This window comes from Lonchura striata, chromosome 8 (genome assembly GCF_050655825.1).
Source record: "Lonchura striata isolate lonStrDom1 chromosome 8, ASM5065582v1, whole genome shotgun sequence".
NCBI classification, from domain to species: Eukaryota; Metazoa; Chordata; class Aves; order Passeriformes; family Estrildidae; genus Lonchura; species Lonchura striata.
Window position 1 is genome coordinate 28,110,252 of NC_140710.1, and position 16,276 is coordinate 28,126,527.

Genomic DNA, 16,276 nt, shown 5'->3' on the forward strand with positions numbered 1-16,276 from the left:
TAGCCTTGCTCTCCTTGAGAAAGCCTCTCAGATGAGTGGGGAGTACTGTGAGACTGAGAACAGAATGTAACAGTAAAGGAATCTTAAACTAGGATGGGTCAAGGCCTCTGTTGCCAGTGGCAGCCAGACCCGTGTGGTTGCTGGGGCTAGCGTCACGCTCACTTCACAGGGTGCAGCTTTCTGATTAAAAATGGGAAAGTGCTGAACTATAAAGCATGTCACAAAGGGAGAACTGCTGAAGAAAGCAGAACATCTAAGCATTTGATAGTTAAGCAGAAACAATATGGTGTTAATCCTGTGGTATTCAAATTTAATGATTACTCTCAGAAACTATTCCTGTCTAATTACTATTACTATGAATTTTGGAAATCAAAGTGCTTGGGCTAACTGCGAGCCCATCTTTGAGATGGCATCAGTCATCAGCAGGAGACCAGGGACAGGGAGCTTGCCCTGGCTCCAGCAGTGTAAAGTAGGAAACAAGGGATAAGCTCCACTTTCTCCATCAACTTCAGAAGGGTTTTAAGGTAAGAGAGTAAGTATATTAAGATGGCTTATACACCAAAATATAACTCAGCTGGGTGTGATGAGTTGCTGTCAGTTTCCTGCTAGTGGTATTTGGCCTTTTTATTGCCGCCTCTCAGCCCCTGCTGGGGAGGGGGATGTAGCAGCCACTGCCCCCTCCGTTTACTGCAGTGCTTTGAAGAAGAGTACAGGGCAAACATGACCTTAGCAGCAAGCCTGTTGTTAATTGTGTCCTTCCTGCCTCCTTCTCATGTGTCTCCCAAGGACAGATTTGTTGTTACCTGTGAATTAAGGAAGCCATTACTCTCCTGTTAGGGTCTGAACTAGGGCTTCCTTGCCACCTCGTTCTTGAAGCATGGGACCGAGTGCTGCACTACCAACAGGAGAAATACCAGCACAGTGTACTTTCTAACAGGTCCTTTAGCCACTTTGTCTGCTCGTTAATATACATATATATTGAGTTAGCATAGCGAGAGTATCTAAATTTGAAGCCATGTTTTACTCCCACTCTGTGCTTGCCCTTGTTCACAGCAGAATACCACTTTGTCCTGTTGTGCAGTTTTACTGATGCTTTTACCCAAATTACCGTGATGAACTTACCGTATGTTGGCAACAAAAAAAAAAAAGCTTAAACGAGCCTTGTGCTGTATGTCTTTATTTCTAATATTGCCCATACCACAAACCTCAGCTTAGTTCTGCAACCATCATGTACTGATTTTTTTTCACAATCAAACTGCCTCTCACGCACACCAGTTCAGTGCAGTTGTGCTGCTGCTTGTCAGCTGATATCGATTGTAATCCAGTGAGTTTAATGAATCAGCACAACTTCTCATCCTTCCCTTATTAGTTTGACATTGATGCTGGGCTCTGAGGCAGGACAGTCTTGCTTTAATTACCCACACAAATGAGCCTGGTTTGTTTCTTCTGCCAGAACGCACATCCACGTGGAGATTATTACCACATGGCTCTCTGTACACCGGACATCTGAGCGTGGTCAGCAAAGTGGCGGAAAACAATTCTGCTGAGCCTCCAACGCCGCTTAACCCCTCGAGGGCGGGATGTCAGGACACAGCGGTTCCGGATCCTCACAGGGCAGCTGTCCCGGGGCAGGGCAGCGATCTCTTTATCGGCCACTTCCTGAAACAAGACCAGAGCACAAACGTTTATCTGTGTTCCCTGGGATCCAGAGGGGCCTTCCAATCCAGACATAGAATAGGTACCATCACAAGTTTCTCTCCCACCTCATTAATAAGCTTTGCTATTTAATTGGGAGCTTTCACCTCACTCAGCCCACCCTCTCTGGGCATTCCAACAGTGAATTAAACAGCTGATCCACATGGAGACCCCCAAATTAATCCTATTACACAGATAAAACAGTGTCAAGCCACTAATTTTAACCAGTCAAATCAGCTTGTCTCTGTCCGTGTTCCAGGGTGGGCTAGCCCTCTAAGAGACCCGAGATTTAATCTTATTACAGACCGAATAACCTCAAGACAGGAATTACAGTTAGTCAAAACACACTTGGCATTCTTGTGGCAGGGTAGGCTAGTCCCTTCAGATGAGCTAAATTTAAATATATGTTGTTTATGAACTGCCTGCTGAGGTAGCATGCTTTGCTGTCAGTAGAAGGGATCTCATATAGGGTTCTTTGGAAGGTGTTACAGGATCTTTTGGGGCTTTTTTCTGTATTGGTTTTGCCTCATAAGAACATTCAGCACCAGTCAGACTTGCCCAAGAATGGTAAAATCAATATATAAGCAAATTCATACACTTTCTCGCCCAGGATGTGTAACTCCCATGGCCAGATCAAACATAGGAATAATCTGATATATCCAAATATTTGTGGTGCATAGTAAGGCAGGCTGAGAGCAGGGTAGTCTGTTTTTAAGAACAGTTTTAACACCCAGATCTGATGCAGGTTTCATATGCTTGTAGATCAGGCAAGTAAAATCAAATACTTCTAACTGCACAGATTGGTGGCTTGGGCTAGATCAGGCATTCAGATTTCTAAATAAATTCTGAATTATTGGAAGAAAATAGGTTTGACAATCTATGTTAGAGGCAGTATATGCATGTGACTTCACTGTATTTAGTGTTATATATGCGGCTTCCACAAGCACTTGTTTCAGAAAACCCTAAACCCAATGCCCACAACCTCCAGTCAGTTGAACATGCTGTAAACACCCCCAAAAGGCTGAAGTCACTATGGGATAGAGTATGATTCTGTGCTTGAGAGCTGGGGAAACACAAAATCTGTGACCTGGGACAGCTGTTTGGGTCTGTAAAGTGACCGCTGTGGCCCTGAGCACACCACAGCAGCAAGAGGCACGTGTGTGAGTACAGGCAGCTGGCAGTACCTGCAGCTCCTTGGGAAGGATGGAGTTCTTCCGGATGGCGTTGATCCGCAGCCTCTCATCTGCATACTCATATGCCATCTTCCTTCTCTTGACGTCCCGCAGCATCCTCCAGTCCACATAGTAGCTCCGCACCTGCCTTGGGCAGGATGAGGGAAGAACCTGATAAAAAAAAATAAAATTTGTGATACCTGCCTGTTGCACGTAGTTTGCCCTAGTCAAGTATGAATTGTTAGTTCCATAAAGCATGGGCTATCCAGAGTTGGAAGGGACCAACAAATACCAAGTTCAATGCCTGGCCCCAACAATCCCACCATGTCCCTGAGTGTTGCCCAAACAGCCTTTGAGCTTTGGCAGCCTTGGGGCCGTCACCATTCCCTGGAGAGCCTGTTCCAGCGCTCGGGAAAAACCTTTTGCTAGTCTCCAGCCTAACCCTTCCCTGGCACTGCTCCAGCCGTTCCCTGGGGTTCTGTGTCTCCGGTACCTGGAGCACACCTTCCACTTCTGTCACCTCACCGCTGTCCACATCCTCCTCACGAGGGGCAGCGCCGATCTTTCCTCTCTCTGGCGACTAACAGTGATGCCTTGAGAGCTTTAGCTTTCATGGTTTCCAGATTCCATGCTGAACTATATATTACTCTGAACTTCATACAAAGCGTTAGCAAGTTCTCTTCACAGAGACACACAAAAAGCCCCAAGCTACACCGAGCCCTACAGAACACGGGACCCCACGATGTCCCCGCGCCGCGGGGGCAGGGCCGAGCCCGCAGCGCTCAAACACAACCCGCAACCTCCCCTGCCCACTCGCCGGCGCCTCGGCCGGGCGGACAGGGCTCCGGAGAGACGCGGGGAAGCAGGGTGAGAGGAACGGAGGGGAGAGAATCGCTCTGACCTGCCGAGCCGCCCTCAGCGCCCAGCACAGCGCGGCCGCCGCCATCTTGCTGCAGCGCCGCGCGTGCGCGCGGTCAGGGGAGTGCCGCCCTCAGGGGCAGAGCCGCCCTCAGGGGGAGCGCCGCCCTCAGGGGGAGAGCCGCCCTCAGGGGGAGTGCCGCCCTCAGGGGCAGTGCCGCCCTCAGGGGGAGAGCCGCGGTCAGGAGGAGTGCCGCCCTCAGGGGCAGTGCCGCCCTCAGGGGGAGAGCCGCCCTCAGGGGCAGAGCCGCCCTCAGGGGGAGTGCCGCCCTCAGGGGGAGAGCCGCCCTCAGGGGCAGAGCCGCCCTCAGGGGGAGCGCCGCCCTCAGGGGCAGTGCCGCGGTCAGGGGGAGTGCCGCCCTCAGGGGCAGTGCCGCGGTCAGGGGGAGTGCCGCCCTCAGGGGGAGAGCCGCCCTCAGGGGCAGAGCCGCCCTCAGGGGGAGAGCCGCCCTCACGGGCAGTGCCGCCCTCAGGGGGAGTGCCGCCCTCACGGGCAGTGCCGCCCTCACGGGCAGTGCCGCCCTCAGGGGGAGTGCCGCGGTCAGGGGCAGTGCCGCCCTCAGGGGCAGTGCCGCCCTCAGGGGCAGAGCCGCCCTCAGGGGGAGAGCCGCGGTCAGGGGCAGTGCCGCCCTCACGGGCAGTGCCGCCCTCACGGGCAGTGCCGCCCTCACGGGCAGTGCCGCGGTCAGGGGCAGTGCCACCCTCAGGGGGAGAGCCGCGGTCAGGGGAGTGCCGCCCTCAGGGGCAGTGCCGCGGTCAGGGGGAGAGCCGCCCTCAGGGGCAGTGCCGCCCTCAGGGGCAGTGCCGCCCTCAGGGGGAGTGCCGCGGTCGGGGAGAGCCGCGGTCAGGGGCAGTGCCGCCCTCAGGGGGAGAGCCGCCCTCAGGGGCAGTGCCGCATTCAGGGGCAGAGCCGCGGTCAGGGGCAGTGCCGCCCTCAGGGACAGTGCCGCGGTCAGGGGCAGCGCCGCCCTCAGGCCGGGTCACCGCCGCTGCTCCGCCCCGTTCCCGGTGCGCCCGGGCGTTGTGACCCACCCCTGCGGCTGGAAGCGGGGTTGGAGGCTCCCTTAGACAAGTATGGGAATTAATTACACAGACTCCGTTTTCTTCTTGGTGGAAAAAAGCCATTCTTTATTCACATAACTCCTTTTTATACAGTTTTACAGATTTTGTGTGTGACTCCTATTGGTTAGTAGTAGTTTTTTTGCCAATTATTGGTTAGTAACAAGTTGTTATTCTGTATTAATTGGTCACTCCAGTGTGTATGTGCAGAGAGAGTTGTTTGTGAGAGATAGTTTTCATTTTTCTAACAGTGTAAAACAGTTTATACAGGTGCTGGTTGTTTTTCACCCAGGAATAGTTTGTTATGTTAAGGAACTGCTCACACCAGGATTGCTTTCACATGAGAACTTGCAAAGTGCTAGTTTGACAAAGCCAGCCACTGATTTCAGGAGAGCAGGCTTGACTTTGAGAGGCCTATTTTAATAATTTTTTCACTTTACTGCAACAGGTAGGTACATGGGGAGATCCAGCTCGGCTGGTGGAGACCCCAAGGTGATACAGGTGGGCAGTGAAAATGACATGATCACCTTACTGGATCTGAAGACATGGAATATGTCACCAACATCTGAGCAGAGGAACAGCCTCAGAGGAGCAAGAAGGAGCACCAGAGCTGGGACAGGAGAGCTGTAGCAGCACTGGAAGGAGCCGAATCTGGAATTCAAACTCTTTCATGAGTTTTACTTGTTTTGGTAAAGCTTCTCCTGCTTTGCACACATTTTTAGTGAGGCAACCATGTAATTCTTACTAATGTGGCTGAGCAGGTCTCCAGCTCAGCTTGAGTCCTGTTGTGGACAGACTCTGTGGCAAGGGACCGGTTACCATTAGTACAGAGAACAGTCAACCACAGCCAAAACTCAAACCTCATAACCACCGGCAATGTGTAATTCATGTCTTGCCTTTAAAATGCTATAAACCATATGCAAGCATTTCTTTGGGTGACTGTTGTAGCATTTCCCAACAGGACAGGGGGCTCATACACATTTCAGACAGATAATAATGGCTGAGTGTTTGTTAAAAAGGAAAACCACATTTATTTGGATAATAACATAAACTGGGAGATTTGATTTCCCACATGTTTCTTAATTTATTTGCTTGCTGTCCTTTGGTGGCAGGGAGTCTCCATTGGAAGGGTGCTTGCAGCTGAGTCTGCAGCTAGATTGGGAAACTTGAACCACTGTCTTAATAAAAATTTATAATTCAGCAATCCATCTGTGACTGTGAGTACAGAAGCAGTTTCTACTGACTACTGACAAATAGTCTTGTATATGTGCAATGTGCATTTCTTCACAAAAATTACCTGGAGGAATATTTGGGGTGCTCAACTCAGGATGTTAACCAACATATTTAAGCATATAAATTAAACTAGACATAACAGGAGATGCCTTGGGGGAATTTGTAGGACTGTCTGAAGCTCTCACATGAGGGGATCAGTCAAACAGTGATGGAGCTCAGTCAATCCCCTACTTTCAAGCTGGTTCATTGTCTCAAGCCAGCCCCTGTTCTCACTGGTGCAGATGTCTGGGCAGCTCCTGGAGCACACAGGGAGTTCAGTAGTGAAAAACAGAGCAGCACAGTCTGTACTCAGCTGCAGTGCAATTAGACCTAAAGAACAAACTCCATTTTCATATCACACAAGAAAATAATTTGCTTGTTTTTTCTCGCCACAGGTGAGCATCTCATACTGCTAACAAGCTGAGCTGTGATTATTCAAATTCCCAGTTCCCATCATGTGCTGGTCTAGGGTGGTACAAACAAGCCTCAGCATCTTTCTTTAAAACAAAAAGTAATGTATTTTTGTCTCACAAAAGAGCTGAGATTAGTACATGCAGGTGGAAAATCACAACTTTTACCATAGCTAATGTGTGGTAAATCACAGTGCAGCTAAGCTGGTGTGTGGTAAATTACACAGTGGCTGTTATGCATTTGTACCCTGGAATTTAGAGCCTCCAGCAGGGTAAGAAATGTTGTTCCAATAACTTGAGAGGTATCTGCAAGACCTTCACTGTTCAGGCTGCTAAGATGTATTTAATAATTCAGTGAATTAAAAAATCTAATGAACCAAACAAAAAAAGTTGTTCTCTGTAAAGGTCATGGGTTGGTTGTATGTCTGTCCTCAAACAGCCACATTACTGCAGGCTGTTGTCTTGTTATATAAAATTATGACTCCCGAAATCTGGTGTTGTGTTTCCATCTGAAAATTGGGCAGGGAAAAAATTGTAACAGTGGGAGAAATTTGAAAGTGGCAGCTCCATTTCACAGATTCTGACCAGGTGCTTTGGGGTTTTTTTGGTTAATTCCCAAAACAACTTGGGCAAGATGTCATTGTGATCTTCAGACAGCAAAAGCCACTAACTCCATATTCTGCCTGAGCTCTGTCTCTGCCTGGGCAGTGGCTGTGCTTTTGTTGCTCCCAAAGAAAGAGCCCTGCTCTTGTAGCTGTGAGGAGGAGACCTAAACCCCAGTTGAAATACCTCAGAATTGTGCAGCCCCCCACCTGCTAGTTCAGGCCCATCCTTGGCAAGAAATAAAGCATGAGAGGTGGAAGGAATCAGCAGGAGCCATGAGGGGAAGGAGTAAGAGTAGCCCTGTTTGGACACCCATGTTTTCCACTCAGCTGTTGCACAGAAACCAGCAGCCCACATCACCCAGTGCAGGACAGAGGGATGAGTGACCCTGCCAGTGCTCAGCAACCTTGGCTCTGATGTGCAGATATAGTTGCCAGTGTACAAAGGATGCAGGACATGGAAGCAATTAGCACACCTATTTTATCTTCCTTGCACTGTACCAGCAGTACAAAATGATTTGGCTCCACAAATATGCAATGATGACTTGCTTAAGTAGCAATAATTTACACTACATGGTCAAAATACAGTTTACAGTTAAAGATAAAACTTATTTTAGATCTACCTGTTTGGGCTGGAGAGAATAAAACAAGCAAGCTTTTGGATACATAAAATTCCTTTTACGTCTTTAGTCATAGAATCATTTCCCAAAATTCATTTGTTTTTTCAAATGTATTTAATAGCCTAATAAAACACACTATCTGTGGCTCTAAAACTTGCACTGTGTGTGTCTTTAGACCCTTGTGATTACCACAGCACTATGCTAAACCTTCTAATAGTTATGACTTTTTCTTACATAAATTGACAGCCCAACTGTCAACAACAAGCATCATCACAGATTCTAATTACCTGTAGGTACTACAAACAGATCATGTTGTAAATACTAATAAGAATTAGGGTAAACAAAGCCCTTGCAGCAGTGTCTCTTATGTGTTTGTGTAGCCTTATTTTAATTGGTTGATTTGTTTATCCTTCATCATGCAATAGGGAAATATTCAACTCCCTGAGATGAAGAAACTGAACTGTAGAGAGGTTAACATTTTTTTTTTTTTTTTTTTTTTTTTTTTTTTTTTTTTTTTTGGAATCAAATGAGTAATCATGGTTCCTCAGTTGTTCTTGTGTTGCCAGTCCCAGTTAAGGATGTGTAGTGATCTTCCTCATGTGTTCCCAGTTTATAACAACACTGTAAATCTGGGCACTGGAATCCACTGAAGGTGGTGGCAGGCATGGACAAGACTCATCTCTAGGTCAGGGACTTACTGGAGGAAGATGAATAAATGTGTACCTGGGTCACCCTGGCCTCTTAACAAAAGAGCTTTGGTTGTTGTCTCACTTTCTGGACAGATGGCATGCATGTGTGCTTGTGACCATGACAAAACAGGAAAGTTACAGTATTGTGCTTTGTAAGGGCTTTTCTGTCCAGGTCAGGACTGGCTGTGCTGTTTCACAGTAAAACATCTATTAGAATTAAAACCTGACTTTTTTAAACCATCTCAGACCATTCAGATTTGTGGGTCCAATCAATGTGTGATCAGAAATAGGACTTGAAAAAGGAAGAAACTAGCAAGGCCCTTGAGAGGAAGCAGTGTCGCAGGTCACAGCAGAGCCTGATTATAACAGCCTGTGCTCTTTGTTCTCACTGTCTCTGCAGGAATTGACAGCTTGGCTCACCTGGTCAATGACCAAGTGACAGAAGCCACCGCCACCATCTCCTGGGACAGGGCCCAGACCCTCCTAGGTACATGGTGAACTACACCTCTGTTTGTGGTGATACAGAGGAGGTGGAAGTGGGTAACAACGAGACTGCCATGACTCTGACAGAACTGAAACCTGGCATTGAATGCCATCTTCCTCTGGACAGAGACAGGAACCTGACAGAGCAGAATGATCAGCTCTGAGGCAGTGGCAGGTATTCCAAAGAATTGTTGTGCTTCTGCATGGCACTGTGTTGAGGAGGTGTTCTCAGTTCTGGTCTGTTGCAGATCATATGTTAGACACAAGTTCAGCTACTGTCACTGGTAAGAATAGCATTCATTAATGAATCAAGGGAGGAAACATGCTTATTTTAATAATGGAAGAGTAGGAAATGGTTTAAGCCTGGATAAAGTCTCTTAACTATCAGCAATTCCATTTGTATAATCAAGGTTTTTGCTTGCAGAAGTTGGCTGCTTAGCTAGGCTGCAGCAGAGGGCATTGCTGAAATGAGGGAGAGGTGGGGCAGGACACAGGTCTTATTATCTAGATGAGTTTGAAATCAGATGTGGTATGCATCATCTGTGTCTGGGCTTGGAAAAAAAGCAAGCAGAGCAAGAGGGTAGTCAAAAACACTCCTGAGTAAACAATGGGAGTGCTGGAGTGTGATTTTGCAGCTGGAGTGTGATTTTGCAGCTGTGAAAGGAGGAATGTTGTTTCACATGATGAAGTAGCTATGAGTATGTTCTTCTTTGGCTACTTCTTCTACTTCCTTTCTCAGTCATAATGTGGAGAAGTGTTACACCTTGCTGGCACCTCACAGCTCAAGAAGAGATATTTGCAAGAGAGACTGATAAAGGGGAGCAGGTTGTTGGTGCTGCCTCAGGCATCTTTTTCTTTGCCAAACTGTATCCACATTATCCATGAATCCAAATCACTGGTCTAATGGATCTCTCTTAAGGTTCATAAGAACTTAGGTTTGACACAGTCTCAAATTTCAGCTGGACATTCTTCTGCACAATCATTCTTCCCTGTATGTCTACTTGATATTTTATTCCTGATAGCTTTGGCTGGCTGTGCCTCAGTGCCTTACCTTGACCTGCTCCATTTCTGCATTGTCAATACCCAGTGTGGTAATTAGCCACTGAGACACAGTGAAGCCACAGATGATGAGTTAGTCCTTGTCATCCTTTGTTTCCTAAGGGAAGCATCATGGGGCTTTGGGGAAAAAAAGAAAAAAAAAAAAGTGTGTCTCTTTTTTCTCTGCACTTCATTTCATAGTAATGGACAGCCTGGACAGAGGCTGGTAACTGACCAAGTGACAGAGGAGTAGCCACCATTTCCTGGGACAGAGTTCGAGCTCCTGTAGACAGGTATGTGGTGAGCTGCACTTGTACTGATGAGCACACCAAGGAAACAGAAGTGGGGAAGCACAGGAGCACTACCACCCTGCCAGGACCAAAGCCAGGCATGAAGTTCAGCATCCATCTCTGGGCAGGGCTGGGGAGCAAGCAGAGTAAGAAGGCAATCACTGACACTCTGACAGGTAATGTGGGCAGAAGGGAAAGGAAATGGGTTGGAAGTTGTGCATCAACACAGGCAGGCATCTGGAATGACCACAAAACCATGGCTGAAATGCAAAGAGATTTATTTCAATACTTCACTAAGTGGAGGATCCCAAAGCAACACCTGGGCAGAGACACAGGCAGGCACCATTCAGCTCAGTTCCATTTTTCAAGGTTCCATGCACATGTTGTTTACCTGAGCTTTGATCTCTTCCAAAGCGGGGAGCTTAAGTCTGTGAGAGTGCCTCCAATCTCTCCAGACACCTATGTTGCCTACACAGAAATTCTACTTCTCAAAACAGGATGAACAGCAGGAGGCATAATATATGGGGTTTGTCACAGTTACTCTTCAGGCCTGGGCATCCCCAGCTGCAAGGTCACTTAATGTACTGCCCTCCTCACCATGATTCCACTTTTAACCTTTCCTCCCAACAGAAGGATCCTGTTCTCTTGTTATTTTATGTTTTATGAGTACTTTTTGCATTGCTGTGCAGTGTTAGCCCCACTTAAATCATTAAATTTAGTAACTTAAATATATGCATACAGGCTACCCATAAGAGACACTGCTGCTATAGGTGATTTTAGAAGAGGCAGATGTCACAATGCAAGAGTGATGGTAGATGATGGTCCTACTTTCACTAGTCCTTAATCAAAAGTATGCAGTGCTTCATGTGCTGCTATCAAGCCTAATAATAGGAGGTTTAACAACCAAAATGAAACCATTTTAGAATTGGAGACGGTTAAAAAGAATGGCCTGCCCTTTGATTTGTGACCTTAGGCCAGTCCTAGGAGACTGCTAAACAGGCTTAAATTTATTCTCTTCAGTTATCCATAAGGACTGTCATGTACTGGGAATATTTGGGGTTACTCTATATCCATTGACCTTGCTAATGTACTTTTTCTAGGTTATGAATTCATCTGTTGTGAGATAGAACAGTTGAAGCTTGGATATAGGGCGAGATGCCAAAGAGTTCCCCAGTGCTTACAGAGATCAAGGGCACCTGATGGGGACAAATCTTGAGGCTAAAAGGCTGAACCTATCTGAAACCAGAAATTCAAGAAGAGTTTCAGCAAATTGAATTGTTTTTTTCTTGAACAGGCATGAAAATGGAGACACCTGGAAATTTTGCATGAACTGCAGAGAGGGAATGCATTTAAACATTAGTACTGATATTTTTTGTATATCTGCACCAAAATAAATTATACTTCTGCTAAAATAATACCCCCTGAGGGAAAAAAAAAAAAAGCCATATTTTCACTCAAAGTGCTGGCTGATTACTCCCTAGCATTAAAACTGGCTGTGGCAGGGAGCTGCCCTGTGATGGGCCCCCTGCACCCAGGGGAGCTGCCAGCTGGCCTTTAAGGGCAGTGCTGGGACACTGCAGGCTCGGAGGCTGCCCGTCCTATCCCTTGCTTCTTAAGATGGATTTGGTACCTCTTAGCTCCCTCTCCTGTCCAGCTGCAGATACAAATGTAGTGAACTTGTCTGAGGCGGTTTCTGGATTGTTTCACTTAAAGCAGTTGTTCAGAGCTCTCCCAGATGAAGCACAAGTTCATTAGATAATGGAATACTCTTAACTCATGAGCCTGGTGTAAGGTGGTCTTCAGCTGTAATGAATTTACAGCATTTTAAACAGCATGGGCTGTGCACTACTATGCTACTGTCCCTGCTCTTATATCTGGTTTTGATTTCTTCCTCTCTGCCTTTTTATCTGCTTTAAGCAGTAACACTGTGCATGAGGAGTGCAGCATTTCCTGGGAGGAGCCAGCCTGCTCAACTCTTCTCATTTATCTAAGACAAAACATGGCCTTGTGGTTTTCTGGGGCCTTTTCATGGGTGCATTATTTCACTGATGCATTATATTTTTTGTTATGATTATCCTCGTGGCATTCTTCAGGGCCAGGCTTTTGTAGCCTGGTTTGTACAGAAAAGACAGACAACAACATGCCCACAGTCCTCCAGGGAGATTTGCGGAAGAGCAGGGAATTGAGATGAATTATTCATTTATAATTTGATATAAACTCAGGTGTGCTTCAGGGCTGGAGCACTCTTCCCTGGAGGCCAGCACTGCCCTCCAAGGACCTCCTCTGTACAACTTGGAAAGCCACTAAAACCTTACTCATCAAATTGTTTCCTTAAGATGTTCCCAAATCATACAGAATATAGCAAGCACAGGATGAAGATTAGAGAGAAGCTGCTTCTAGTGTTGCTACTTTCAACACATTTAAAAATTGGATTTATCTTGAGGGAAGCACTGCAGCTCCCTTGTTGGCACCTCATAAGACACTTTTTGACAGCTGCTGTTAACTGGAAAACTCTTGGATGCCAGTAAAGGAGCTGGTATCCCATATCCAGCACAGACTGAGCTGTAAAGCTCTGGGTTTCTTTGTGTTTTTGCATTTACTAAAGAAAACTAAACCATGACAGCAACAAAGCCTGTGAAGTCATTCTTCATCTGCAGTAGGGTGGAGGCTCTCAGCAGGCCACATTAGTGCTGTGCCCCAGGACTGTGGCATAGAGCCTGAACCTGTCCTATCTGTGAGTGCTCCTCAGGGATGAGCCTGATGGACACTCCTAGGCAGACATGTGAGGAGCTCCTGGACACTGCACAGCTGAGCCAAGTGCTGGACTTACAGAACATCCCAAACCAGATCTGTAGAATGCTTAAGTGTTTGGTCTAGGCTGCTGCTGCTTGCTAGCTGTGAAGACCACTGGTGGGCTTTCAGACAACTGCAGTTCAGCCCAAGACCTGCACTGCAGTTTGTGTCTTTCATTTATGCAGTGCTGTAGCAGGACTTCCCCTCTGCCACAGAAGAGCTTATCTGTTCCATCAGCTGATGCAACAGCTCAGGGCATCTTCCCCCCTTGCAGGAATCTGCTAATTGGTGAGATAACCCAAGACATCTGTCCTGTAGTGAGTTGTTTCTGGTACCAGGGAGGTGGAATTCCCAGCTGACCATAAACATCTTGCCTTGAGAGCAGATTGAAGGGAGATAAGCCTTGAATTTCTGACTGGCAGACACTTCACTTTACAAACTGTAAAAGGTCTACAAAACTTTCCCAAAGGAGAAGTCTTTTGCACATTCCTTGGAAATATGTGGGGGCCTTTCCTCAAGGTTTGGGACACTGGCTCTGAGTTACTCTTCTGGAAGTTGAGTTCCATGTCTTGCAGGCCTTGGGGACCACATCCTTGTGCCAGCTCCCAGGCAGTGGGGAAGGCCAACAGCTGCTACGTGCTGATGCAGCTGGGCCTTGTGTGAGGGCACAGCAGGGGCTGCTGCCTTCTGTGCTTTTCTTCCAGTACCCTTGTCCATAGGAGCTTCCCAAGGTGCCTTCTCCTGCAATACTGATGGTCAGTTTTCCTGCTCTGTTCACACAGTGATTTTCCTCTGCCTGTATCCCACAGACTGCAGCCAGGAGCAGCAGAATAGAAATGCCTCCAGTGGCATGTGCACCATTGCCTGAACAGGGATGGCAGCAGGCTGCTGCAGGTGTGCTGTGACATGAGCACTGACAGAGGCAGGGGGATACTGATGGGGCTCTGCTCCTCTTCCTGCTTTTTGATTTATGTAATAACATGGACATGATACAAATGTTAGCTGAGGCTCCTTTCTCTCTGCTGCATTCCTGTTTCAGCTCCTTCCCGAATGGAGTAGGATGCCTTAGGGAGGGTAGTGGATGCTGATGTACCCAGCAGGCTGGGGTCATGTGTATGCACAGTTAATGCAGTTCAGCTGATGCCTGTTAGTGTTTTCATTGCTAGTGCTGTGAGCATGCACCTCAACTCTGGCCACACAGGAGGTGCTGAGTGACTTAAAGGAATCTGAAGGCAGATTCATGGATGACTTGAGGTGGGGAGTGTGTGTGAATGTGGAGCAGTGAGGTCTGAGGTTCTCTGATAGCAATCTCCCTAAACAACCAGAGACAAATATTAGCTTTTCCACCTTTCAGTGATAAGCGGTCTTCTCCACTGAAATAAATTGTTGTGTCTTACTGCCAAGCCTTTCTGATCTTGGTGAAATTTAGAAGCCCAAATGCCTTGTGGATCTTGTCTAAGTTCAGATGACACTCAGATTTGTGGGAAGTAAACTGTAAAATTTGTACAACTAAGTATTTGCCCCAGTGCTTACATGCAGCCAGAAATTGCAGTGTGTGAATCAGAGAACCCAGCATTAAATAGGGCAAAGTTTTTGGAATATGAGCCTTTAAATGTTCTGGGAAAAAAAAAAAAAAAAAAAAAAGTTACAGTGCTGCCAGTCTTGTGCTGATTAAGGTTATTTGTTTCTTCTGATATTTCTGTCTCTTGCCAGAAACTGAGATAAGACAGCACAAACTTGGCAAATTGTCATGAAACCTCAAGCAGAGAAGGAGGAGGCAGGAAATAGCTGATTTAACCAAAATGGTCATGGGGTGAGAGCCTAAGACTGCAAAGGTGAACTGGCTTCTTACTTCAAAGAGTAATTGTCTTTTATTTCTAGCTTTGGAGCTTCGTGTGGATCTGTGGATGGCCAGTGAGTCTGTCTGTGAGTTCCTCCAGGTTGCCTGAAGCAGGGACAGATCCAGGCTGTCAGTGGGGAGTTAGAGAGGCACTGCTGGTGAGGAGGGCCTGGTACTGGTCCTGCCCTGCACAGGGAAGCAAATGCTGGCACCTGTGTATTTGTCTTGCCAGTAGAGTGGGAGCTCCTTAGGTCAGGATGGATCAGATGTGGTTCTGTTAAGAGGAGAAAAGTCTTCCTAGGGAGACTGAGGAGAGTGTGCCCATTGGCCTGTCTCATGCCAAAGACAGGAGAAAGAGTTGTTTGTACATGGGAAGAGAAGGCTCTGTGACCCAGGGAAATGCCTGAAAAGGCAAGCTGGGAAGTTTCTACGAGGTGCCCCATACTGATGGGGCAGCAACTTCTGGGGCTTCCAGCTGAGAGGGAATAAAAGTGTCTTTTATTCAGATGGGAGTTTGCTCAACAGCAGTGCTGGCTTCTGCCGCTGGTAAATCCCTACTATTGCTGTTGTGTCCACAGTCTTCCATTTATCCTTTCATACCCTCTCACCATGAGGTTTATATCTTCAGCTGGGAGGATCCACCCCTTGCACATGCCCTGTAATAGCAGTGCTTTAGAGATTTGTGTGCAGACCTCTGCTGTGGCTTTTCCCCTGCCAGGCCTGCTGTGGCCCACCTGAAGGGGGGGAATAAGCCCTCAGGCTGAGCAGCTGTAGTAACTTAACTGTTTGTGTCTTTGATTCCTTATTTTAGGGGATGCAAAACCTACCACAATGGCTGGAAGTTCACAACATGGGAAGGGGACAATGATGTGGCTCTCAGCAACTGTGCCCTGACACATCACAGTGCATGGTGCTATAAGAACTCCACCTCAAACCTCAATGGGAAGCATGGGGAGAGCAATCACTCTGAGGTGAGCAGCAGAGCTGGTGTGCTGATTATCTCTTCATAGCCTGGAGAAAACACACAGAGCTGTGTTTCCTTCCTGTCTTTCCTTGGAGCAGGAGGGATTGTCCTCCAATTCATTTCATTAGAAAGCAAAATGATCCGTAACAAAATGTACAGCTCTTACTCTCTCCTCCCTGGATCTAGAGGACCTGAGCTCATGGCTCCCTGCTTCTTGTGGGCAGAGATACTTGAGGTGGAGCTGTCTTGATCTCTGAGGGGAAGACCGAAAGGAACTCTCAGCAGGAGCCACACTGGGATGCTTGCTCACTGTCTGATGTAGCCTTTCCCTTGGTTTTTTACTGCGTGTCCTGGGGTACATCTCACTGTACAGGCTTAGTTTGGGATTGAAGGTGGCTCAGTCCTGTTGTGTTCCAAGCTAGACAGAGGTT

General features: G+C 47.2%; 1 protein-coding gene across 1 annotated transcript; it reads right to left on the minus strand.

Moving 5' to 3' along the window:
• Window positions 1-1,161: 1,161 nt before the first annotated feature.
• Window positions 1,162-3,835, minus strand: MRPS14 (mitochondrial ribosomal protein S14). Its single transcript, XM_021545834.3, has 3 exons — window positions 3,769-3,835; window positions 2,880-3,038; window positions 1,162-1,659 (listed from the first exon to the last, which is right to left on the minus strand). Exons 1-3 carry the CDS (start codon window positions 3,811-3,813, stop codon window positions 1,477-1,479), a joined length of 387 nt encoding a protein of 128 aa, XP_021401509.1. The 5' UTR covers window positions 3,814-3,835; the 3' UTR covers window positions 1,162-1,476.
• Between the last annotated feature and the right edge of the window lie 12,441 nt (window positions 3,836-16,276).